The sequence below is a fragment of the Ambystoma mexicanum genome, chromosome 6p (genome assembly GCF_040938575.1).
Source record: "Ambystoma mexicanum isolate Mex_15411 chromosome 6p, UKY_AmexF1_1, whole genome shotgun sequence".
NCBI classification, from domain to species: Eukaryota; Metazoa; Chordata; class Amphibia; order Caudata; family Ambystomatidae; genus Ambystoma; species Ambystoma mexicanum.
In genome coordinates this window covers 940,760,480-940,785,009 of record NC_090935.1, presented here as the reverse complement: position 1 = coordinate 940,785,009, position 24,530 = coordinate 940,760,480, and the positions used below count along the sequence as shown (strand labels likewise).

At 44.3% G+C, this 24,530-nt stretch overlaps 1 protein-coding gene across 2 annotated transcripts in view; it reads right to left on the bottom strand.

Annotated features, from left to right (window-relative positions):
* The window catches only part of DMXL1 (Dmx like 1), a 1,868,248-nt gene extending 1,845,618 nt beyond the window's left edge, over nucleotides 1-22,630 (bottom strand). For both annotated transcript variants that reach the window (XM_069625559.1, XM_069625560.1), the window contains exon 1: nucleotides 22,384-22,630. In XM_069625559.1, coding sequence (XP_069481660.1) covers nucleotides 22,384-22,470 — 87 coding nt within the window. In that variant the 5' untranslated portion in view covers nucleotides 22,471-22,630. The remainder of the gene's footprint in view (nucleotides 1-22,383) is intronic.
* Between the last annotated feature and the right edge of the window lie 1,900 nt (nucleotides 22,631-24,530).

Here is a 24,530-nt window from a genome sequence, read left to right as displayed (position 1 = left end):
TCTCACTCGTATAAATCAACAAAGAATACCCAAGGATAAAATTGGCAAAAACTCTGATGTATCTACAACGGCTGACGTGGAAAGTGAGTCGACAGTGGGACACAACCTTTAATTGAGAAGCATCAACTTAATGGAGCTGGTTACTTGATGAAGCGTACGAGACGTGACGAAAGCCTGTGACCCAGTTTGAGATGCTCTGAAAACAAAAAGGCTAAAAGGCTTGTGTACAGTACCTCACCTCACCGCACTCTGCCCCCAGAAATAGAGCAAGACTCTGGTAATTCGGATGAAGCACCAAGTGATGTCCTCGCTGGCCAAGTGTCTTCGGACTCCTCGTTGATGGAGCGGCCGTATCCTAAGATTAGACATCCGGTTTATCACAAGAAGAAAGGTGTGCCTAGTAAAGCAACCGAGCCTGAATCTGTAAGAAATATGCCAACAACGCAAGATATGCAGGCCTTGATAATGTCCTCTTTAAACATATTGATTGCTCCTTTTCTTAAATTATACGAAAGTTTAAATGACACGGTTAAAGACCTGTCTGCAGGGGTCTGGAGGTTGTCTAATAATTCAGCAAACCTTGGAAAGGAAATGTCTGAATATAAGAATATGGTTGAAGAGATGATTAGGAAGTCAGATATAACAGAGGCTGCTCTCCTAAATCAAATCACAAACGCAAACATTGATAAAAAACTACTGGCAGAGGTTGCTAAGGAAGCCTTGAAAATATTCCATAAAAATAAGGGCTGTGATGTGCAAACAGGCGACCCTTTTTTTCCAAAGTGCCAAGCTCCAAGAATTTCAAATGGTGTACAGATATCAACAGTGGTTGCCACTGACCAACAGACGTATGCTAAGGCGAACATGCTCATGGAACACCCTATTGCCACCTTGGATTAAAATAACGACTGCTGTGTGAATACATCAAAGGTTCAAACTAGTGAAGTAACTAGTTCTAAATCTGGTTTCGCCTAAGTGGTAATGGAGGCCCAAGATGTGGCAAACCTGGCCCTACAAGATCCACAAAGACCATCGACGTCGAAAGAGGTCACCACTCAGGAGGTACACTCTTCCGTATTGCCTCAGGTAGCGATGAACGTTGAGGCGGAACCCACAGGGTTATATTCTATATTCAAACCTGCTGGTGAATTACAGAAGACGTGTATATCAATCGATTCCGTAAATGGGGCCCTAGGAATGAAGACTAAAAACCAACCGAAAAAGAAAGTTAAGAGACGTAATAACAACTCGCTTAAGTTTCTGAGGAACATTAAAAATGTGGACATAACTGTGAATGGTGTGCTCACAAAATCAGCTCAACCAGCTCGTAATCAAACTGAAATTAGCAGCTCAAAATCGGTTATGGATCCTAATGGCTCTTACACTCCTATCAGTGATGTAAATGATACTTTGATAAATGTCTCAACCTACGAGGATGAGAACCAATGCGACAGTGAAATAAAAGTAGTTCATGAACGGTCAACGTCTGTTCTCAAAGAATTAACAGCAGATGAGAATTTGCCACCCATGGCCACAAAAGTGGGCCAATCGGTTGTCCCGGTACAGCTGCAGAACAACCAACAGTCGGCGGCGAACCAGGCCGTAGGTGATGGTAAGCGGCCCTCAATGTTGTTACCTAATGTACATAACAATGGAACGATAACCTTAGATGAACTACAGACTTTATCCAGAACATGTCAACTGATTCCACTAACAACTAGTTCATCACCTGAAAAAGAGGCGTTGAATTCGCAATTCGTAACGCTTGAGGACAAAAGAAAGATGCTCGAAGCAAGGGCGAGAGCGTCTAGTGCTTTGCCGCCTAATAAGGTTGGCAGTATAGGACGCAATGGACAGGACAAGATGTCGGCGGCTAGCGAGACGGTGCTTCCTGATCTAGCCGGTGTATCTTGTGACCCTGGAAGGATTCCTAGGGGACCGGTAATTAGCTCTCAGTTTAAGTCACAACAAGACACGCGAAAATTACTGAAGGTGAAACAAAACGTGAATAAGGAGAGAGAGAGAGAGAGAGAGAGACTCACCCAGTAAAACAAGATTCTCATGGTCTGCAACGACCGATACTCGAGCGCATCGAATCCTCGGATGACCTAATCTTAAATCAGCACAACGTACTCTGGTTGTGTCACCCGATTCCAAGTTTAAGAGCAATCGAATCTGATGACCTCAGAATTGTAGAATTTTATGACGAGAAGAAAAATGGCGCTGTCATTTTACACCTTCAGTCAAAATTGATCGCTGAAGCTTTGCTGGATGCTGGGCCAGTCCTAATGTCCTTTGGGTTTGATATATCAAGAGCAGATGGCTGCTTGCAATTGCTAACTCCTAAAAGAGATCCCTGCAGCACAGTAGATGTGACGAGTCGAGCTTGCACGCAGCAGCCTGAAACACGACTATCTGCTGTATTCTCTGAAAGCCCAGCTCTGAAGCCTACCTCTGTGGCAAAATCATCTAAACCAACGCTGACAGGGGAGCGCATAAGAATCACTGTGAATGGACCCATATGCGGTTCCATGACGATCGCGGAAAGTGCAAGTGAGACTGCTTTAACTCAAGAAGAATCTGACTGGTCTTGGCTTGCAGGCTCTTTAAATAAAAGTGGGAACAAATAACGCCAGGCGTCCGAGACGCAAAATTCCTGCCGACTGGCTTCCTGGAACACTAGAGGCTTTAGCCATTTGTTTCAAACATCATGGGCAACTAACTTGGATCTGCTATGCCTACAGGAAACATGGCTAAGTACTAGTCCTCTTTTAGAGGGCTATGAAATTGCTTGTAATCCGGTGATTCGCCAAGCCAAAGGAAGACCCATGTCGGGCTTGTTGACAGCTGTGAGAAAGGCGGCTGGATTCAGGATTATAGACTCTCAGAACCTGTCTCCCTTTATTCAATTTTCAACAATTGGCATAACTCAATCTAACGAAAGGAACATCGACCGCCTATGTATTATTAATGTATACTGGAACCATCGAAACAAATATGCATTGTCTTTTCTTGACACTGTGACAACTGTGATAGATGACCTCCTTGGGACAGAATCTCCGTTGGATCGGATTGTTTGTGGCGATTTGAATTTGGTCTGCCTGAATGAGAAATCTCAACTAGAACCCAAGGCAGTTCAATGGTGCGGTGAAATGGACTTGCGTGCCATGCATATGCTAAACGGCAACACCACAGGCGATATCCCGGCGCAGCCAACCTGGAGAAGAGAGGAGTCAACATCAGTACTTGACTATATCTTTGTAACCGGAAATCTTCTTAAGAGAGTCCTGCATCTAAATGTCCAAAAAATGGTTCATAGTGATCATGAAATGGTGCAACTGACTCTTAACAAAAAATGTGTCTGCCTGCAGCAAGTATGGCCTTTCACGGTAAATACAGGCCCAAGCAGGATTCGACTTAATCTTCTAGCTACTGAAGTAGAGACTATATCAAAATTCAAAAGAAATACAGAGGCTCTCGAATATCAACATCTTTTAGTTCAATTTGAAGAAAGAAGATCTAAATTGAGCCATGTCAAATTGCATCATAAACACAAATTCGATCTTTGTGTGTTGCAGCATAAACGCCTGATGAGACAGGAATTAAGGAAAATCAAAAACATCTCCAATATAAATGTAAAACAAATTCGAAGAATGATTAAACAGAAATACAAACATTGTCTTAATTCACACGCGGCTATTATGTTGCAAAATGATTCTGAGAAGATGATGGCAAAAATGGAGGGGCGCAATTCAGCTGAATTCTGGAGTTTATTAAACAACTGTGTAACACCCCAATATGCGTTACAGGCTAACGCTGTCAGTGAGCAAGCCTGGATTGAATTCTATTCTGCACTATTTAGCAAAGACGATCCAGCAAGTACCCGAGTCCTTTTGCCTGAAACCAAATGGGACCTGCAATTTGAAAGAGGTGAAATTCTTTCAATAATTAATGGATTGAGTGAATCCAGAGCGCCAGGTCCTGATGGAATAACTAATTGCACAATTAAACGTAACCCAGAACTATGGGCAGACTTTTGTGTCACTCTATTTAATCGCATTGCAATGAGTGGTTCTACCCCCAACTCATGGAAAAGTGCTATTGTGGTTCCCATCTTTAAAAAAGGTGACCGAAGTAACCCTAAAAACTATCGCCCGATAGCGCTTCTTGATGTTGTGGGGAAGATTTATGCAACTCTGCTTCAACGCAAACTTGTGAGGTGGGCAAAAGATTATAATCATATAGACCAGAGACAAGCTGGATTCGTAAGAGGAGTAGGTTGTGGCCTCAACCTGTTGCTACTAAATCTGCTAAAGATGGAGGCACTCAGAACTAATACAAAAATCTATTTGGCTCTGATTGACCTCTCGCAGGCGTTCGACAGTATCAACAGAGAGAGGCTGTGGGAAAAATTGGTTAAATGGGACTGTCCGCCTAGTTTATTGAGCGCAATTCAGGAATTGCACTCGGAAACGTCCATTAAAGTTCGGCTGGACTTGAAGGGCACTCTGTCTGCAAAAATAAACACACTTAAGGGTGTGAAGCAGGGCTGTCCCTTGGCAGCAACTATATTCAACCTGTTTATATCCGATGTGAACGAGATCTTTTGTGGCAACAGTCTGTTTCCCCCAAAAATCCACAGAGTACCCATTAACTACCTGCTATACGCTGACGATCTTGTCTTAATAGACCAGACGCCAATAGGTCTTCAGCGAAAAATGAATCTTATAGATACCTACATAACATCAAATGGGTTGCAAATCAACAGACTAAAAATAGAAATTTTGACATTGGGGAATCTTCAAGGAGCCCTTGGTAAGGGGTCGAAAGAGCATTGGTATATCGCCAATGAGCGCATCCAGCTCGTAAAACATACGAAATATCTAGGTATGACTATCAGCGCAAGCAGAAACGATGCACCGTGGACAGAAGTGGTGAAAAGCAAGTGTCGGCAATTAGCAAGCCAAGCATGTCTAATTAACAACAAATATGGCAAATTTTCGCTGAAGCTGACAATTATGTTTTTTCAACAGAAAGTGGTGCCGAGTCTAATTTACGGAGGTGAAAATGCCTTCGGCTGTCCAAATGAACTATGGAATTCATTAGAAAACATCTTTTGGTCTCGTGTACTTCATTTACCGAGGGGTATCGCAACTGTTTGTATACGGTACGAGTTTGGCTTAATCTCAATACATGCAAGAGTTCTGTGGAACTTGCTGAGCCTTTACCATAAAACGATGCTAAAGACTCCGGCACCCCAATTCCTAATTGTGCACATGCCTGATACTGCGAAAGACTATACGATACTAAGTGGAATCAGCTATGTCAAGATCTGTTAGGCGAGTATGATATCACTACTGCTATGCTATTGGAAAATCCGGTGTCAGCGAAGATGAAGATTTGGCGGCTGGATTGGATTAAGACCTGTGACCTAAGAGCTAAGTGTAAATTAATGCACGAAGTCCCAGGCGAGGCGAAAGCTTTCAATCAACGCCATTTCTATCTAACGCATCTGCCAAATCAGCACGCAAGAGCCTTGTATATGAGATTTAGACTAAATGCACTAAGTACAAAAGAACGTTTAAGCTCTTGGCCAAAGTACGCAAACATTGATCAAATGTGCCGCTTCTGTAATCTTGCTAGAGAAACTTTAAAGCATTTGATTATGTCATGCCTGAGTTTTGAGAAAGAAAGAGGACAGATTTTTTCCCCACTCATTTATAATATTAGCTCAAGGAGCTTGGAAGAATGGTGGGAAATGTTCTTCGAAGGCTCAAACAGAACAGTATTATTTAATCTGATAACCTTGCTCCAGGTCGTAAAAACGCGGCTGGATATGCAGGAACTAATTCAAGTGCCTAGAGCTGAATGAATCTTTGCAGTGCAAATGGCTTAGACACCCAGATTGATGTAATTGGCGGAAATTGTGTGTAGAAGGGTGGCGAAGGAAATGGATACTAAGAAAGGATATGTTGTTTGTGTTTTCTTGTCTTTTTTTAAAAGGTTGAATAAACCATTGAAAATAAAAAATAAAAAAAAGTGCCTTTCCCATGCCTACACGAATGCCCAAACTGTGGGCATTGCCAGTGCTCTTTTTGCTTTACCCTTGATGCACAGGACTATGCATCAAGGTTAAAGCAAACATACTACTTGGCTAAATTGGCCCACATTGAATGTAGGCCAATGTAATAACACTTATGGTACACAGTCAGCCTGGATATACTTTCTGTGGCATGGCATTTTTACTGGCTCGGAGTCCGTACATGGTAATAATGGCATATATTGATGCACCTGCATCAACATAATTAGAACAACCAGCATGAATATATTTTCATACCAATATATCTCGCGTGGAAAGGCGGCATGAAATGTATTGGAAAATGTTCCAATGCACAATTTGTGATTTGCAACTATTGGGAATTTCCATGTGCTTCCATACAAAACCAATTGCAAACTGTATGGATTTCTACCCAATTTTGCAAAGAAAGTGCTGTAAAATGCATACTTTGAACCCAACTTTTCAAACATTTTCTTGGGAGCGAGATCCCCCCTCAAGCAACCCTTGTTTGGTTTGGGCTCCCTCGCTGTGCTCTGTTGATCCTGCCTAATTAGCACAAACATTTAAGCCTCTTAAATTCAGAAATGTACCAGCCTCCACTGTACATCATTTGTCACTGTGTATGATGTGTGTTTTAATGCGCACACAGGGGAAGGGTGTGCCTTAATGATATGATATGGCATTTATAACGTACCTGTACACAAGTTTTCTAGGCGCGACAAGGCAAGGAGGGAGAAACAAAAGAGTAGGACAAACCACAGATCTTACTAGGCCTTGTGTCATTCAGATCGCTCAAGAGCAGGGAAGGGGGGAGGGGAGAAGTGTCGAGGGTGGGGTAGGATGCAGAAGTGCAGTAACAAGGAGAAACAAGAGTGCAGCCAACGGGTGGCAAGCGTGGGTACTCATAAGTGCAGCCAATGGGTGGAGAATAAGAGCAAGAGCGGGGACTGTAGGGTTACAGATACAGACCACAAGTGCAGGGGAGCCAAGAGGCAGTGTGGGATTGCAACAGGACAGGCAGGGACCTGGGCCCGAATTCAGAGCTTGACCAGGTGACCAGTGCATGGATCAAGCAGGTGATCAGCAAGGGAGAGGAAGAGAGAAAGCAGAAGCAAAGAGACAGGCCTTGAGGTGCTTCCGGAACCAGAGATGGTTCTCCTCAAGTTTCAGCGAGGCAGGGAGGCTGTTTCCAGAGGGAGGCCCCAGCCGAAGGAAGATCTGCCCTCAACTCTTTGCTTGGAAATGTGACTGACCCTCAGAGAATTGGAGGTGGCGCAGTGGAGAGCTCATGTCATCTTATATAGATTTATTCATATGATTAAAAAGTTAGTCTGGCATGAACCTTTCTTCAGTAGAGAAATCTAACTTTGCTGTAGTTGATTTGGAGTTGTAGTAATAAACCATGTTTGGGATCCTGCACACAAACTCAAGGGTAGATTTCTCGAGTCTCCTGTTTGCAGATGTGCCGCCGCTGGGCGAGTGCAAAATATTGTAAGGGGGCCTCACCAAATGTTTTGCCCCAGGCCTCACCACATCTTCTGACAACCCTGCCCCGCCCCCTCCCCCACCCCTGTGGATAAGGCCAGGATGGATGGAGGACTGGCTGGCTGAAGTCCAAGACCAACGGCAGGACTGATAGAAGCTGCAGACAGGAGCAGGGAAGCTGCAAGCATAGCAGACAGGTTACAAACCCAAGCTGAGAAGCTGACACAGCACAGCTAATGCCAGGAACAAACAGATGAAATAGGGCTGCAGGCGGGAGAGGAGCCAATAGGGACATAGCAGTTAGGCAAGGGCCAAAAAAAAGACAGATTAGTCACCATGAGAGGGCACATAGAAAGCAATATGGCCAGGATGTGTCAGAAACACAGGAAAGCAGAGCATACCTGAGGCGCATGCCAGCAAAATCACTATATTCGCAAGGGCACACAGGGATGCCCACCCCATAAGAGACCAGCTGTGGAAGACAAACTGATATGGTCTACTGAGTATTTGGCTAAAGATAGCATCTTGATGCTTAGACCTTCTGGGACACATTGAAAGTAATAACCGTACAGCTTTACCAATAGGCTACAAATATTTAGATCTATAGAACAACTCGTATCCCGAAATATTAGTGTGACTTATCAGCTGGTAACCACAGGACAATTGCACACCTCTAACGTAATTAACACAACTGATAAAAATAGAAGAAACTACTTGCAAAACTTTGAATTACATTATATGGCTAAGTGTATATAAACTAGCAGAAGTAACAAACTACATGCTGCAAATAAACATTACTAAAACGGTTCATTCTAGGTATATGCTTTAGTAACTAAGCAAGAGTATGTTAATTATAGACAGACATGATTTCAAGTACCATCCTTTTTAGCAAGCATTTCATGTATGCAATAACAACTGTAATAATTTGAGCACCCTACTATTTACCATCTAAGCAGCAAGCCAGATGCCTATGGAAAAATTGTGTTTTTAATAAGCATTTTTGGAACGGTTTAATTTTAAGAACAAAGTATTTGTTTAATCGTTTCAGTTTTCATAAAAATACTAAAGAAAGCGTTTTGGGATCCAATAGTGCCAGCTTGAATTACTGTGTCATTCTAAATACAAAGGGCTCCAACACGGATATTGAATTTATGTGGTTTGTTCCTCAAATGACACGTATGCCCTAAAGCAAGGGTAACATTTCCGCTTGTAAGCTATTACCTGCCATAACATAAAAAGTCACTTTCCCCCACATCAAACCATCTCACTTGCCAAGAGTCAAATAGCATTCTGCAATGGCTAGTGGCAAGTGAAATTTGTAATGCTTGCACTATAGATTATTTGAACACATTACCCCTTTAGACACTGCCACCATTTTTTTTTACTTGATCCAAGTCCATTCATGCCCATACTGGATTATTCTAGGTTCAAGAGATTCTAAAAGCGTACCCAATCAATCCTGGGTTGGCTATGGTGGGATAAAGAGGCTATTCCCCGTAAGCAAAGCATATTATTGCAGTTATGGAGAGGTTTAGAACGGTCTAGAGAAGAGATTGAAATGGCCTGCAAGAGGATAGAGGCCCTTAAATGGAATCATGGTACTTCAATGACCAACTGATCACGAAACCTCAGGTACAAAACACGGTCAGTCCTGCTGTGCCTAAATACACAACTTCTCATGTGTCCCCCAGGTGTCCATCGTGAGGGCCTGTGTCTGCAAGATACGATTACTGCAAACCTATTTACTTAGGACTTCCCAGGAAAAAGATGAGAACATTGCAAAGATTTCAAAATATTAATGCTATACGTCTGTTGAAGATCCTTGAAAAATGTTATGACTCCCAAGGCAACCACAGCTTAATTGGCTCCCCCAGGCTCTAGTAAGACGGGCGGGACACAGGGACTTATGCATTACACAGATAGAAACATCCTAACTTTTTGAATAACGATTTTAAGCAAGAACCTCTGATCCATAATGTTTTAATAGCATTATTAAAAACACTATAAAAAGGTTTGAGTTGGGTGGTTGGCATTTTCTTCAAAACTGCTTGACGTTGGAACTACTTGCTATAGCGCAAGTGCATGAAATATCAATGACTATCTCAAGTTGAGTAAACCCTTAAAACACTACAAGTTCAGGCAGTAATCACAGGATTTACTTCCAAGAACATTTTACCTATGCTAGCACCAACAACCAGCACCCATTAGTCACACTTAATAAAATAAATGAACACAAATTAAATCAGTTGTACTTGTAATATTAATGACGGTCACAAAGTTAAAGCGATCAAATAGAATCCATCAATTGAGCAAGAAAGGCATTAGATGGTCTATAGTGGACATTTCTAATCAACATTTTCCAGTTGAATACTTTCTACTTGGCTTTTACTGGTGTCAAGAAGAAATTTCATAGTATAAAAATAAATAAGCTTATGGACTAATGCTGCAGCAAACCAGGAACTAGACCTGGAGAAAGGCAATACACTATATGATAAGTCATTTATAACGCACCTTTACACACGCGTTTCTAGGCGCGACAAGATAAGGGAGGGAAGACAGAGGGAGGACAAAACAAATGATCTTACTAGGCCTGGTGTCATTCAGAATGTGCAAGTGCGATACGCAAAATGCAGTGCAGGGGGGAGGGAGAGGAGAAGTGCCAGGAGGGGGCAAGGGGGAAGTGCAGCCAGGGCAGCACAGCTCGGGGTAAGTGCAAGGAGGCAGGGGACTGTAGGGTTCCAGTTACAGCCCCCAAGTGCGCGGTAGGCCCGGAGGCAGTGCAGGTGCTACTGGTCGTGGAGGAGCCTGGTACCCAGTGAGACCGAGTGTAGCCAGGAAACCATTCAGCACAGCAGACAGGTAGGTCAGCAGAAGCGAAAAGGAAGGTCTTGAGCTGCTTCCGGAACTTCAGGTGGTCCAGCTTGAGTTTAAGAGGGGCAGGGAGGCCATTCCAGAGGGAGGCAAAAGCAGAGGAGAGAGATCTACCCCCACTCTCTGCCTAGAGAAGCGTCTGACCCTCAGGAGTTGGAGGTGACTGAGCGAAGGGCTCAAGAAGGAAGGTGTTTAGGAAGAGAGAGTTGGGTGTAGTGCGGACCCTAGCCCCAGAAAGTCTTGTGGGCGAAGCAGAGGGTCTTGATCTTGATCCTTGCAGCCATCGGGAGCAAGTGGAGAGATTTCAGGGCTGAAGAGATACGGTCCCTGGGCTTGAGGCCAAGGACAGGTCTTGCGTCCTGTTCTGGGTTAGGGGAGAGTAGAGAAAGAGGCTGTTGCAGTTGTCCAGCCTAGAGAGAACCAGGGCTCTGGAGACAGTGAACTTCTTGGGGGAAAGTGAGAAAAGGAAGAATACCTCTGGAGGAGGTGCAGCTGGTGGTGGGCCTTCTTGGCAAGGTCTGTGATGTGAGGAGAGAAGGAGAGTGCGGAGGACACCAATGTTTTTTGCCTCACAGCAAGGCGAAGGAAAATGGCCCAAGGATGTTGGCCAGAGTGAGACTGGGAAAGCGGGAGCAGGGGTCCCAATGAGAAGGATCTCAGTCTTACTGGCAAGGCAGAGATCGTTGGAGGCGCACCACTCTTGAATCACGGATAGACAGTCAGGAATGAGTGAGAGAGGAGAGGAGGCTGAGGGGAGCCTGAAGGAGAGCCGAGTGTCATCCGCATAAGTTAGAGGAGAAGGTAGAGATAAGGTGGACCAAGTAGACATTGAAGAGCCAGGTGAGAGATTAGAGCCCTGGGGAATACCACGTGTGGAGAGAGGGGTGGTGGAGAAAAAGGAGCCAAGTTGGACCTGGGAGCGTCGGTCCAGGAGGAAGGCAGTCAACCACTCCAGGGCATGATCCGTGATGCCCAGGTTCTCACAGAGACAACTGATCAGGATGGCATGGTTGACTGTGTCAAAAGCAGAGGAAAAGGAAGGCTAGAATCAATATTAGTTAGCAGATCCTCACAGGTGTTCAGGAGAGCGGTTTGCATGCCACTGGCTGCTCTGAAGCCAGATGATGGTCATGGAGACAACCAGTGTGGAGAGTAAGCTGGGAAATGGGCAGCTTTTACAGGAGTTTGCCCAGGAAAGGAATGATAGAGATCAAGAGGTAGTTTGCTGGACAGGAAGGATTGGCGGAAGGCTTTTTCGAACGGGGTGCAAAAGGGAGTGCTTGAGGGGTGAAGGAGAAAGTTCCAGTGGCAAAAGAGTGATGCAGAAATTGGCCATGGCTCGAGTGAGGGTGTCAATGTGGTCCTTGACTGTTCTGGAGGAGCAGGGGAGCACCTGTTGGGCGACAACTTCATAGATCAGACGTCTCTAGAAACATCGTCAGGTGTTGCCAGAGAGAAAGAGGAGAAAGGAGGAGAGGGAGAGGCGGCCAGAGTGAGACCAAGAGAGGTAGAGGGAGAGGAAGAGGAGAAGACAAGACAAGACGTCCTGCGTTTTAGTGGTGAAGTGAGATGCCAGAGCCATACAGAGGGCCTTGGAGGGAACAGGAGACGTGGAGACTGCAGAATGATTTGCCAGCTCTTTGCAGATTTTAAAGAATTTGGCCGTGTTGTTAGAGGCTGTAGGGATCTGGGCTTGGATGTGGGCTCTCTTCTTGCACAGGACAGACAGTCTGTATTGCCTTCAGAGCAGGCAGAAGGCCAGTTTATCAGAGGATGCGCCTGATGCACTCCACTTCCTCTCAGCCAACCTACACTTGCATTTCTGGGTGGCGAGGTCGGAGTTATACCAAGAGTTGCACTTGGAGGTAGGCTTCAGACAGATTCTCATGACAGGGGCAAGGACATCCAGAATGTGCAAGTTAGAGAGGGCTGTGTCAGAGTGTGAGTCAGCCGTAGGCGTAGGAGGAGCAGAAAAAGTAGTGGCAAAGGCCTCCACTGACATGGGCCGAAAGACAGAAGGCAGGTGGCAGTGCCGGGGGTCGGCTTCACCTGGGGGATAGAGTGCTTCAGGTGAGAGGAGAGCAGAAAGTGGTCAGTCCAAGCGAGTTGGAGTGGCAAGATGGTTCGAAAGGGGGATGTTTGAGGAGATGAGAACATCCAAGGTGTGCCCGGCAGAGTGTGTCAGACCAGAGGGTGGAATGGAGTGGGAGAGAGAATCGCATAGGTTGCGGAAGAGCCCAGAGGAGGGATTAGAAGCATCCAGGTGGATGTTGAGGTCTCTGAGGAGAGGTTGAACAGTCGAGGCAAGGAGAGAAGAAGAGAGGTCAGCCCGTTCTGAGAGGAATAGGGTGACCTGGCCAGATGGCCTGTAAATGGTGGCCACAGCCAGAGAGAGGCCAGGAGAGGTAGAGAGTCTGCAGACCAGGCATTCACAAGAAGGAGTAGGCCTGTGTAGGAATGACAGAAGCAAGGACCCACTCAGAAAGATCCGAGCTACTCCACCTCCAGCACGGTTGGTTCTGAGAAGCTCTTGTAGCCATTGGGGAGGAGAGTGTCAAATCTTATGACATAGCTGGCCGTGAACCAGGTCTCGGTGAGAGAGAGGCCATCCAGGTCAAGCTCTTCAAGGAGGTGGCAAATGTCCAAAGAGTGTTTGTGCGAGAGTTGAGAGTAGCAATGTGGAGCATGTTGCCACATTTGAAAGACTTCCGTGGAGGGTTACAGGCTTGAGATACGCCCTGCAGAGGTGGTAGACGGCCCCGAGGGTGGCCAGAGGAGGTAGAAGGAGATAGCATAGTAACCAGAGAGGATGAGGAGGGTGCCAGAGAGGTGCAGGAAGAAGGAGGTGGCGGAGGAGGAGCCAGTAAGGTGCTGGTAGGAGTATCAGGAGAAGGAAGGAAGTTGATAAGATGCGGGTGATGCCTATCGAAAAGGAGGAGATTGGGCTGAGGACTCTGGACCAAGTCGGTGCCATTCAGCTAGACATTAATGATGGTCTTGGGGAGTGGGAGGAGGCCAAGAGGACCTCCCACCGAGTACCACCATTAATGGGAGAGGAGGAAAAAGGAGAAAGAGAACATAGACCATATGAGGGGTCCATAGGTCTGGAGAGGCAACGACAAAGAGAGTGTTGGTAAGAGTCTGTCTGGAGGAAGCGCTGATGTAGCTTAGCGATAGCGCTGATGTAGCTTAGCGATAGGGAGGCCTGGGTTGGAGACCAGGATGTTCCTCTTGAACTTCTTACTTCCTGACTTAGTGAGAGGGATAGGATAGGAAAGGAGATGGAGTAGCAGTTAGAGAAGATAGGGGAGACAGAAAGTACCATAGAGGGTGCGAAGAGAAAGGAGGAGGTAGCAAAAGAGAGAGGAGAGATGCAGATGCACAGCCCAGGCCACGCAACAGAGGATGTGCAAAGAGGGCCAGGGGGTCACACAGTAGGGAACATACAGAAAGGGCAGACACTCGACAGTACAAAAGGTTCCATGTGCAAGGTGGGGTATAAGATAGTGGGAGAGTTCCTAAAGACACAGATCACAGTACAATAGTACCTGCAAATGAGAGGACGTAGAGAAAGGACACAAAACGCAAAAGTGCAGCTAACTGCTAGAAGGGGGGAGAGCCTAGGGGTTCGCATAGACAGAGTACGTTATGTCATACGGTTAAATGCAAGTACACACAAAGGCCGGGAAGTTTAGTAGAGAGCAGCAGTGGCTGCTCCCCCTTCCCGCACCTTTCAGATACTGATGGTTGACAGCTGCGCCGCACGTATGCACTCTGCGGCCCTACCCCTTCGCCGCTAATCACTTGCGTTGCACAACACTGCACCCTTGTCTTGCAAGGGCTTTGCCGCAGAGGGTCCGATCCTCCGTTCCTAAAGGTTTCTTAAAGGTTTTGATGCATGGGCATAGGCACACCAATTATTGGATTGTATTTTATTGGTCATTTATATAGCGCTTTTTCCCCATTTGTATGGCCTCAACATGCTTTGTGGTAGGAATGCCCTTGGGGACTGAAGTCCAGGTATGGGAACATTCTCAGAAAAGGCTTAAAATGCGTGTGTGCATTTGGCCAACATTAGGACTTAAAAAGCAACCCAAGAGGCACGTGGACGGGTGCTGAGGGAAGTCACAACAGAGCGCTAGTGAAAGACTCAAGTCGTGCCCAGCTAGACCGACAATTTTTGTAGGTTGTTGCTGTATTCTAATAGCAGAGGTGTTGAAGGAGACTGATAGACCGAATTTGTCGTAGTCTTAGCAGCATTAAAAAGTGTGTGGTTGACGAGCGGTGCCTGCGGCAGATGCCCACGGAAGTGGTGCATTTATACATACATTAAGCTCAGATGGAGCTTTATCTTTGATCTCACTGTGCGATTCGGTCGTCTGTGTGAGTGTGACAAGCTACCCTCATAATCTCTTCTAGGCGCTATAGCCAGGCTACGCTCAAATTCCTCCAAACGCAAATAGATTGGCTGTCCTATACAGTCTTCTAGGCGTGGCAGGCAGGCTGCCTTAATATTTAGGGTCATAGGAATTTGTGGCACAAAAGACAGGCTCCCCTTAAAGTCTTAACTCTATATCTTCTAAGTTCCATAATAGGTTACCATCAGGCATCTTCTATTGCAGTATAAAGGATACCTGTATTTATCATTATATGTTACAATGGCTAAGTGTAACACATTTCCTACCCCACCCCATTCCATCTAAGTGTAATACGCTTCCTACCCCCCCCAAATCCATCCAAGTGCAATAAATTGCACCCCCAAACATCCATCCTAATGCGACACATTCCTACCACCAAAAGTCCCATCTAGGTACGACACATTTTCTACCCGCAATACAGTTATAAATGTTGGCATATTGTGGAGACTAGGTGGTTGGTAAAAACATCATGATGTACAAATAACATTAGGTTGTGTACAGGTATGTTGACAAACAACTAAGTGCAGAAGTGTTATTCTTGCCAGTCAAGCACAAGGGAAACATAATTGAGACTCCCCGTTTTCCAATCGTACTGATTTTTACTCATACATACAGAAGGACATCAATCTGTTTTCTGTCTGTTTAATTTGCTTCCCCGTGCTGTCAATCAAGCACTGCGCACTGAAGGAGAGGCAGACGCACCACACAAAGAGTCTAACAGTTGTGTGAAAAATAGTATCAAAGTTCTTCCAATTGATGACAACATATGTTATGGTCAGCAGCAATCACAAGAGTAGCCATTTGCTGTTATGAAACAAATGGAGCTGACTCTGATGTGGTATAACCGAGTTCCATTTCTTTACTGTATGTTTGCATGTATATTTTCATAAATGCATGATTTTCATTAAAATAAAATACTGATTGCAAATTATCTTTTGATATCATGAATAATAAATGTGAATAAATACAGATAAAATAGCCAAAGACTATATATGGATAAATACAGACTGACATTACAGAAAAAGGCATACTATAAACCCAGAGGCCTTAAACATAATTAGGAATAACATTTTGCTCTTAGGTAGCAATCTTTGACTTACTAACCACAGCCTGTGATCTCGGTTGATCGAACTCGGGTCACTAGCAACAAGAAGCCATTTGTTATGAGTTACGTTCTGATAACACCAGTGATATGTTACGCCCTGCATTGATTCTTCAATTCCTACGTAGGTACTGTTAAGTTGTACACCTACTAACACATCCAGCACTATTTCACAGAGCCCTCATTTCCCTAAGTCTACACTGTTCTGCAATGCACCCGTTCATTGAGCCAGCACTGTTCATACATAAATTCTCCGAAAACGTGCACTACCTGGATGAGATTCTTGATTTAGTCCTTTTCATCTCCTCTTCCATCCCCCTCCCCCTTTCCCTTTCCACCCTATGAGAAGGTTGAGGGTTTAAGAGGTAGAGAGGTTGGTGGGAAGGAGAAACGTGGACGGCTTAGAAGATGCACTGACCTGGATGCAACCGTTCAAGACCAAGAAAAAGCACACAGAAGGCCATAATGATGTGTCAAAAGAAATTAGATGCTACATATAAAAAAGTAATCTGGTTAAAATACGATCTACATGTAGCTAACTAAATTAAACAGTAATCAACAACCCTCCGTTAAGAGCAGGCTCAGCTAGAATGTACAAAGTAGCAGTTCTAAAGGAATGGTAATAAATTGCAGAAGCCTTTAGTCGACAAGTTGAAAGCTAAATGGAACTATGGACTAGCAGCGGGGCGAGTAGTACTGATAGCGAAGACAAACCAGAGCGGTTAATTTTTTTTTATATATAATTGCTTCAACAGGCATTGATGAAATAGGTAAACTGCAAAAAAAAAAAATAATAAATAAATAAAAACCCCGGATGAGATACTCTTCTCAATTCCCGTATGAATTGATCAATTCATGGGGCAAAGTCCAAACGGTGTTTATGGGGTGGAGTTTAATTAAAAGGTGCTAGGTGCACTGAATCGCCCCCTGACCAACACAGTGAACAACTTTCTAGACACCAAACTCGGAGCTCTCAAGCTTCCCAGTTCCATACATGAGTGAGCTTTCTAGTGCCATGGATCTCTTCGGCATTGTAGCTGTCTTTTCCGTTTTAAATGTATGGCTAGAAATTCCAGAATTCCACACACACCAAAAAAAAATAATAATAATAATAATAATAATTATTTGAAAACGGTGCTCGATCCCTCTCTCATGTATGGAATTGGGAAACCATAAGCCAGTCATTAATGACAGAAGCAACAGGTCCCTTAATCCACATACAAGATAAAATAGCTTTAGACAATGGTGTGTATAAACCCATAGCAATAGTGAACATTGATGATCGTTGGCAAGTGCTACTTAGGAGATGGTTGTTTTGATGTGCATTTAGTGCTTCAATGCCACTGGAGCGGCCCCTTGGTCCTGTCTTATGGAAACACTGCTGGATTTAGAGCCACTAGCCACTCTAAACAGCTACTTGCAAGAGCAGTGTGGGCTGTTGTACACGTCTAATTAAGCTATTATAGCAGCTCTTGACAGGGGTAGCATCCATGCAAAAGGTAAAATGGCCATCCGTAATAGCAAGTTGCAGATATTTTTGCTGCCATAACCGAGAATACCAGGTCTCCTTTTCTACCCTGGCGAACACGGTGGGCCTTATCCACAGTGCACTAGAGCAAATAATGAGAGGCTCGAGTGTCAGACGTGCACCCAATATATATTATACCTGATTCACATTGCATAAAACCTGAACAAATATAAGGACTCAATGAGCATTTTTGAGATGCTTACATGGTAATGAGATTTAGAAACGTTTGCTCATGCACATCTCAGAGGTGCTGCAGGCCCCTAGATATCTGCTTCAGTTTTAGGCTTTGCACATTAAGTACAAGGTAGCACATTAAGTACAAGGTAGCAAATGCAAATTCGAGATGCTCAGTGGTACCTCCCTCCTAACGTACTCGAGTGCAAATCTTTGTAACTTGAGGTCCAGGTTTCAACCCCTGTGCAGATTTTAAAAGTTTGGCGGAGATGTGGAGAGTGGCCTATTATTGGGGAATTGAAGGTCAACCCTGTACAAAATGATAATACAGTAATTCTATCAGAGTTTAAAACTTTCACTCGTGTATGTTCTAGTTGCAATCAAATTTTACAGCTCAGTCAGGAGATCTCAAAGAAAAGGTGAAGGAGGGGGTGGCTCTCTCACAGGCCAGATAATGTTATATATCGATTAACTGCAGAACCCAAATAACATGAAAGCACATCTGTCAGGTATGGGCAATATTATAAAAGTCCTTCAGAAAAGGCATGGTTTGCAGTGCACTCGTTTTGCTTATCACCTCGATTTCAACTGGAAATGTATATCAATGGTGTGTTCCTATGAAAGCGAAATGCATGACCATTACATGACATTTTTAGGTTTAGTAAAATACATTAATAAACTAGCCTATGATGGGCCATGCCGACTCGTCAATACACTAATGCACACCTGGTGGGCGCCATTTGTTTTGCAACCCAAAGAGAAAAAGGTCAGAAGAAATGATTTCTGACAACTAACTGTCAGTGTGGGGAAAATGTGACAGGCGTGTTTTACTAAGGCAAGCTGCCCAGAAATGTATTAGTGGTCTCCTCTGACAGGTTAGGTGCTATTTGCCTGTGCATTTTACCCAGAAACACGTGCAGTCCCGAATTTGGAAATTAGAACATTGGCAGGAATTACAAGGTATTTCAAACCGTTTAATTCACTAGTCAAGATACATGTGCATTCACGAAAAGACGCAAGGGAGTCTGTGTGAGGTTTACTAAACGACCTCCCTTCAGAAATGGTGGCAAGTGACTTTAGAATCTGCCTAAATACCAAACACACTTTGGGGTGCGAATGAACACTACCTGGCCACTTCCGATTGCAATGGTGTGTACAGCAGACTTTCAATGGTAATAACAGCCAATGATGTTATTACCTGAACATGTACTTGTCTTTCGAGCGGTATGGGAATACCTGGCAGTCAAACTGAAACAGTGGCGGTAGAAGGGGAACTCATTCTGGTATTGCCAGATTAACATCCCTTTGTATATAGGCCCGCCATCATTCTATTACCCATCTAAAACATTAAACCAAGCCCATACCTGCATCGATTTGCATCGGCAGTCCACCAGACAACATTGCCTTCATGGAAAATTATGCTAAAAAGATGTCACATTCGGAACGAAATAAAGAGCTGATAAGCATGAGCTAAAAAGTAACACGTTGGTACAAGACATACCCCAGCAAGCAGGAGCTCCTCGGAAACAAGGAGTTAATAATAAATAAAGCGTGCAACACACATATGCTTCAAACGAGTCACATTTACCATCAGTAGAAGTAAATGTGTTGGCACATTGCGTTTTTCTGTACATTCCAAGAACTCCCAGCGTGGCAAAGTCAGAAATGTGATTAAGATGCCGGCTTATAAGGGGGGGGGGGGAAATCAGGAAACAGGTATCACGACAGTGGTGCAACAAGTGTGCAGAAGAGCACACCACAAACTGAGAATGGGGGGAGGAATGTAGCCCAGAAATAAAGGTTACTGTGTTCCCGGAATTAGAGAAGGGTTTGAACGACATTGGCTGCAAAAAATCTCAGCAAGCTGGGGGATATGTTCAAAGGGGGCCTCCTAATGCCATTCTCAGACTGGGCACAAAGGTATCACATGCCAGAGGGGAGTGTGGGGGGAGGGGAGTCCGTTTCTAAATTTGGCACGATAACCAAGAACCCTAGCTAGCATTTGGGATTTCATCCCAGAGGAACCCTCAGTTACCCAGATCCTCCAAGCCGTCCTCACAATAGGAACAGAGAGAAATACAATAATATTAGTCGCTCAAAGAGAGCGTGACACCATCCCCCCTTAAGGATAAGGAGAAATGGAAACGCGATTTGGGAATGCCAGTAGACGAGAAAATATGGTCTAGGGATCTCTAAAGGTTTCACTCAACCCCAAACTTAAAAACTAATTCAGTTTATTACACAACAGCTGTACATGACACCGCAGAAATTGCACATGATGGACGCAAATAACCCACACATTTGCCCAAGATGTAAAGGCAAGTCCGCAGATTTGTCATATGGTGTGGACAAGCACACACATAATCTTATTGGCAGGACGTGATTGCGAAGATCAATGCTTTATCGGAAAGGCAGAAAGTACACCTCAAGCTAGAATGTACACCTCGAGTGCGTTTGTTGGGCCTTCTGGGGGGGGGGGGAAAGGAAACACTTGAACCCAATAGCAATGTTTTTACTGGTTCCAGCAAAACGCTGTATGGGTGGAAAATCCCCAAAAGGTCCTCAGCTACAACCATGGGCCCAAGATATGATAAAGTGGCCAGTGGCAGAAAAAGCTATAATACTAGAACAGAGGAGAGTACGAATCGGATGTCCTGGAATTGCCAGTGGAGCACCCTCCTCAATGACCGCCACACATCACCAGATGAGCTTCCCTTATGAATGTTGGAAAAGAAGGACATTGAGACAGGTCACAAAAAGGCTCATGGGCGCAATTTACGTCTTACGAGAACACAATAACGGAATTGTCTCACAAGATGCGAAGCACAGGAACAACTGGAAAGAAAGGGGGGCACAGGGTGGGAAAGAAAGGGGGGCACAATCATGCATAATCCGAGACATGACGGTGGGAAGAATGGGGAGGGAAGGGGGAAAGGGAAGTTTAGTTCAATTGTTGTTATGTTTGACCTCAAATTCAACAAACATATTTAAAAAATAAAAAAAAGATGCATGCTTAATGACTCGCAACTTGGCAACACGGGTGTAGTGTCACTGACATATTTGTATGACATGAGTGGTCATGAAGTTCATGTTAGCTCCAGGTTCTTCTAAATTGCAGGCAGGAGCGGCTTCATGTAATATATGTCACCAAGAACAAGTGTTTATGCCCATTCATTCCATCATCCACCAAACAAAATATGGAAACTGGGAAATGCCCGTTGCATACGAAAAAGTATCTCACAACGGTATTCTTTATTTGAGGGACCTTTCTCAAGATATTGACATTCATAGTAGAGACCAAAGCAATGCCACACTGGTATCAGCCATCCACGTTGATGCAATAAAGCAATCCTGTCTACTTCCAAAGGATTAATTTCAACTAATCAAATCTATTAGATAAAGAGAACACTTTTTTCTTGATTGTCCTCACCTGGGATGTGTCTGCATTAGTTGAAAAATTAAATGCATGTTTTCATTCTTGCACAAACATAGCAAAAGGACATCTGTATTCTTTGTTTAATCCGCAAACTAAACCTTGTCAAAAACGACCAAGCTAAAGTATATCAGCGTGTTACTTTTAAAACACACATGGCGCGGACATGATTACATCTTCGCCATTTTTACCGCTAAAGACCTAGGTCTGTTTACCCCAGGCGGGGGCCAATACCACCCGTTTCAAACTTTGCCACCGAGAGACTATGATTTGTAGCTGGCGCAGTACAAATTACTATTTACTTATATTATTCCTCGTCTACAAACATCGCTTAACAATCTTATAAAGACTCAAATGTTTAGTAAACAAACACGCCCCACCCATTGGAATAGTAAGAGTCTTCCCGATTTTTACACAAACGTTGCACAATCTTAACCTAAACATAGTTTTTATCTCTATATATATATACTCTCTCTCTCTCTCTGTTACGGTGCTCTTGTACTGCGCCGATTCACCACAGTAGAAGTTATTAAAGAGGTTACACAAGTGCATAGGCACTACAGAAAACAAATTATAGGGCGATTCCAAAACAAAATGTGTACAAGTTAAACAAAAAGAAAAATCGGGAAAACAAACTAATATATCCAAAAACCTCGAGGGCCATTTCACAAATGTGCATCAGAGTTAAGGAACTGCATCTGAACAAAGAGAGAAACATCAAACGATCCAGGACACAAATCGCCAGACAGACACCAACTTCGCAACATACACGTATTTTCTGACAATTTGCAAAATATCCGGCACACACAACATCACCCAAAGGACAGCAGGACACCAGATGCTGACAATACCCTGGCAGTTTAATAGGGTTAACCATCCAGCTAAAATAAAAGACATGTCCACGAGAAACGAGTTACATCTGCCACTATTCCGTGTTAGGCAACAGCCACATAACAACACATCTGGGTATAGGCCCCCACCAGTCAGCCCTTTTACGGGGCGCGCGTCCTTCCGCCCTGACATGCCCAGTCCTGGCAAGGTCGTGCACTCCTTACTGACCATCAGTGGAAGGTCCAGAAGAGCCCTGACCACCCTGCCAGCTGTGCAGCCCGACTGCCACCCACTGCCGTTTCACTTTCGCATCGCTACGAGTTGACGGCTCTGTGGCCAAACTGCATGCATGTAAACAGCCACATGCATGGAGGGATGGAGACAGGAGGAGAAAAGGAAGAGATGGGCACTGCGGAAAGGATGGAGTTATCGGAGCCTATACACACACACACACACATCCACACTCGCACCCAGGTTTCTCACCGTGAAGGGCCGTTCACCGGCGCTGCCCACAGAGAAGCAGTGGTCTCCTGGGTTGACGGCCCCCGTCAGCACCTGGTGCAGGTTCATGGTCCTCCTGGTGGTGTTGCGGCCACTCCAGATGTGGGATCTGCTGTCAGGCAGGGGGGCGTGACCAGGGGCTCATCCCGGGAAGCCCCCGAGCAGGGGCGGAAGTACCGGTGACAGCAGCTGGTCTGCGGCAGCAGTTACAGCGCGCGCGCGTCACGCCGGCCAGTGACGCGCCGGAGGCGGGGCCGGGACGCACTGCTGGAGCCGCGTGACACTCCGCTCTGGCGCGTGTGTGCTGTGTGCTGTGGTCAGGTGCTGCTGCCTGGTTTAGGAGTTCGTACTACTCTCGGATAGTGTCACTCTCCTCTTCTCTAATGTCAACTGTGGACACCCCAGTATCGCGATGCCCGCGGGGTAACCAATCGAGCTCCTGAAATGTAAATAAACAGGGCCAGGTGGCCACAGTGTTGCTGGCTGTGGTTTCTTTTCAGAATTGCTAAACTAGACTGCTAGATATATAATAAAAGAAATGCACACACTTCAAAGTTTCCAGCGCCCAGTTACCTCAGGGTTAGGTGTGCAATACAAATAATAAATAAAAACAAACAAAGTCTCTATAATTGCTTGGCGTCTTCTATGACCGAGAGATGGGCTTGAGTGGCCACCACAAATATAATCTCTATATTTTTTGTGGCTGTTAGATTTAAATACTTATTCAGTCCTGTTGGGAGAAAAAAAACACTTGCAGTCTGGGTTGGAATATCTCAGAAATCCGAAAGGACCTAATGTGAATATATCACTGTATGTAAATAATATCAACATTTATGTTATACAGATAGTACTTCACTTCTTAATACTTGTACATAGAATATTTTACAAAAGCATGGTTTTGTATAAAAAGAGGTAGTATTTATTTTTCTAACACATAGGCTTTACTAGGATATCGAATGCATTTCGGTCCTAAGGACCATCTTCAGGGACCAAGTTCTAAAAAAGAATGATCAAATACATTTCATGAGTGGTTTGTCACACATGATATTTCTTTCATATCGATCCATATCATTGTTCCCTTTTATTACATACCTATATGGTATTCACTTGTTACTTCTGTAAGTGTTACTTCTGTAAGAGCTTGATTTCTTCCTGTCAGGCTGTAAAATGTATTTTCTTATGCAGGTCTGCTTCTATGACCTAAGGTCCTTGTGCAGGTACTGTGGTATAAGTAAAACAGAGTTGGTATCCAAGTGAGGATTTCTTATACTCTCATAGGGCTCCATGATCCTATTTCCAAGTAGTGACTTACCTTTCTTTCAGTTGATAACACCTGCTCGGGGCACCAGGACCACTGGGTAGTGGTGTCCTGTGCCACTAGCAGCATTTTTATATTGAAAATGGCGCTGGCAGCATGATGACATCATCACGCACCAGCAGCCATTTTGTTTATTATTTTCTTTTTAAATGGGGAATCTAGACTTGATGTTGCCAATGGCTAGAATGGGAGATGCCTCTATGCTAGTGGCACTGATGCTAAATATTTGGCTAATATTATGCATGACTACCTATGGTGTGATTTGGTATAAGCAATGATAATTCAGCTAAACACTGCTATAGTACACTCGCTAATTAGCATGTCGTTGGTAGTGTGGAGCACTAGTCTCGCATCCTCTCTAGCTATGTTGGTCTCTCTAATAAATAACTGCTATAAAATGATTATATAAAATCACTTTCTCCCTTTTATGCGGTATCTGATGTAGAGCGTCATGGTGACCAGTTAACACATTGTTTACGAAAGAAGTTCCAAGTCACAGATACATTTTTTGATAGAGCTATTGGCAATCTGTGGTGTCATATGGTTACATGGGAGGGATTGCTAGTTTACAAGATTAACAGAATCTCTAAGCATGTTGATACATGTGGAAGTTACATACAGTTTTTCTAAGACATTTTTAACTTTGTGATATTTACTCCAAGGAAAAAAAGGAAAATAAAGAAAACAAATAAAGAAAAATAATTCTTCTATGGCCACCCACTGGATCGATTGTAAGCTGCTGTAGGTGATACGATTCTTCTTTCTGAATTTTCCACTGATCCTCTTGAATCTCTGATGGTGTGGAATTTTC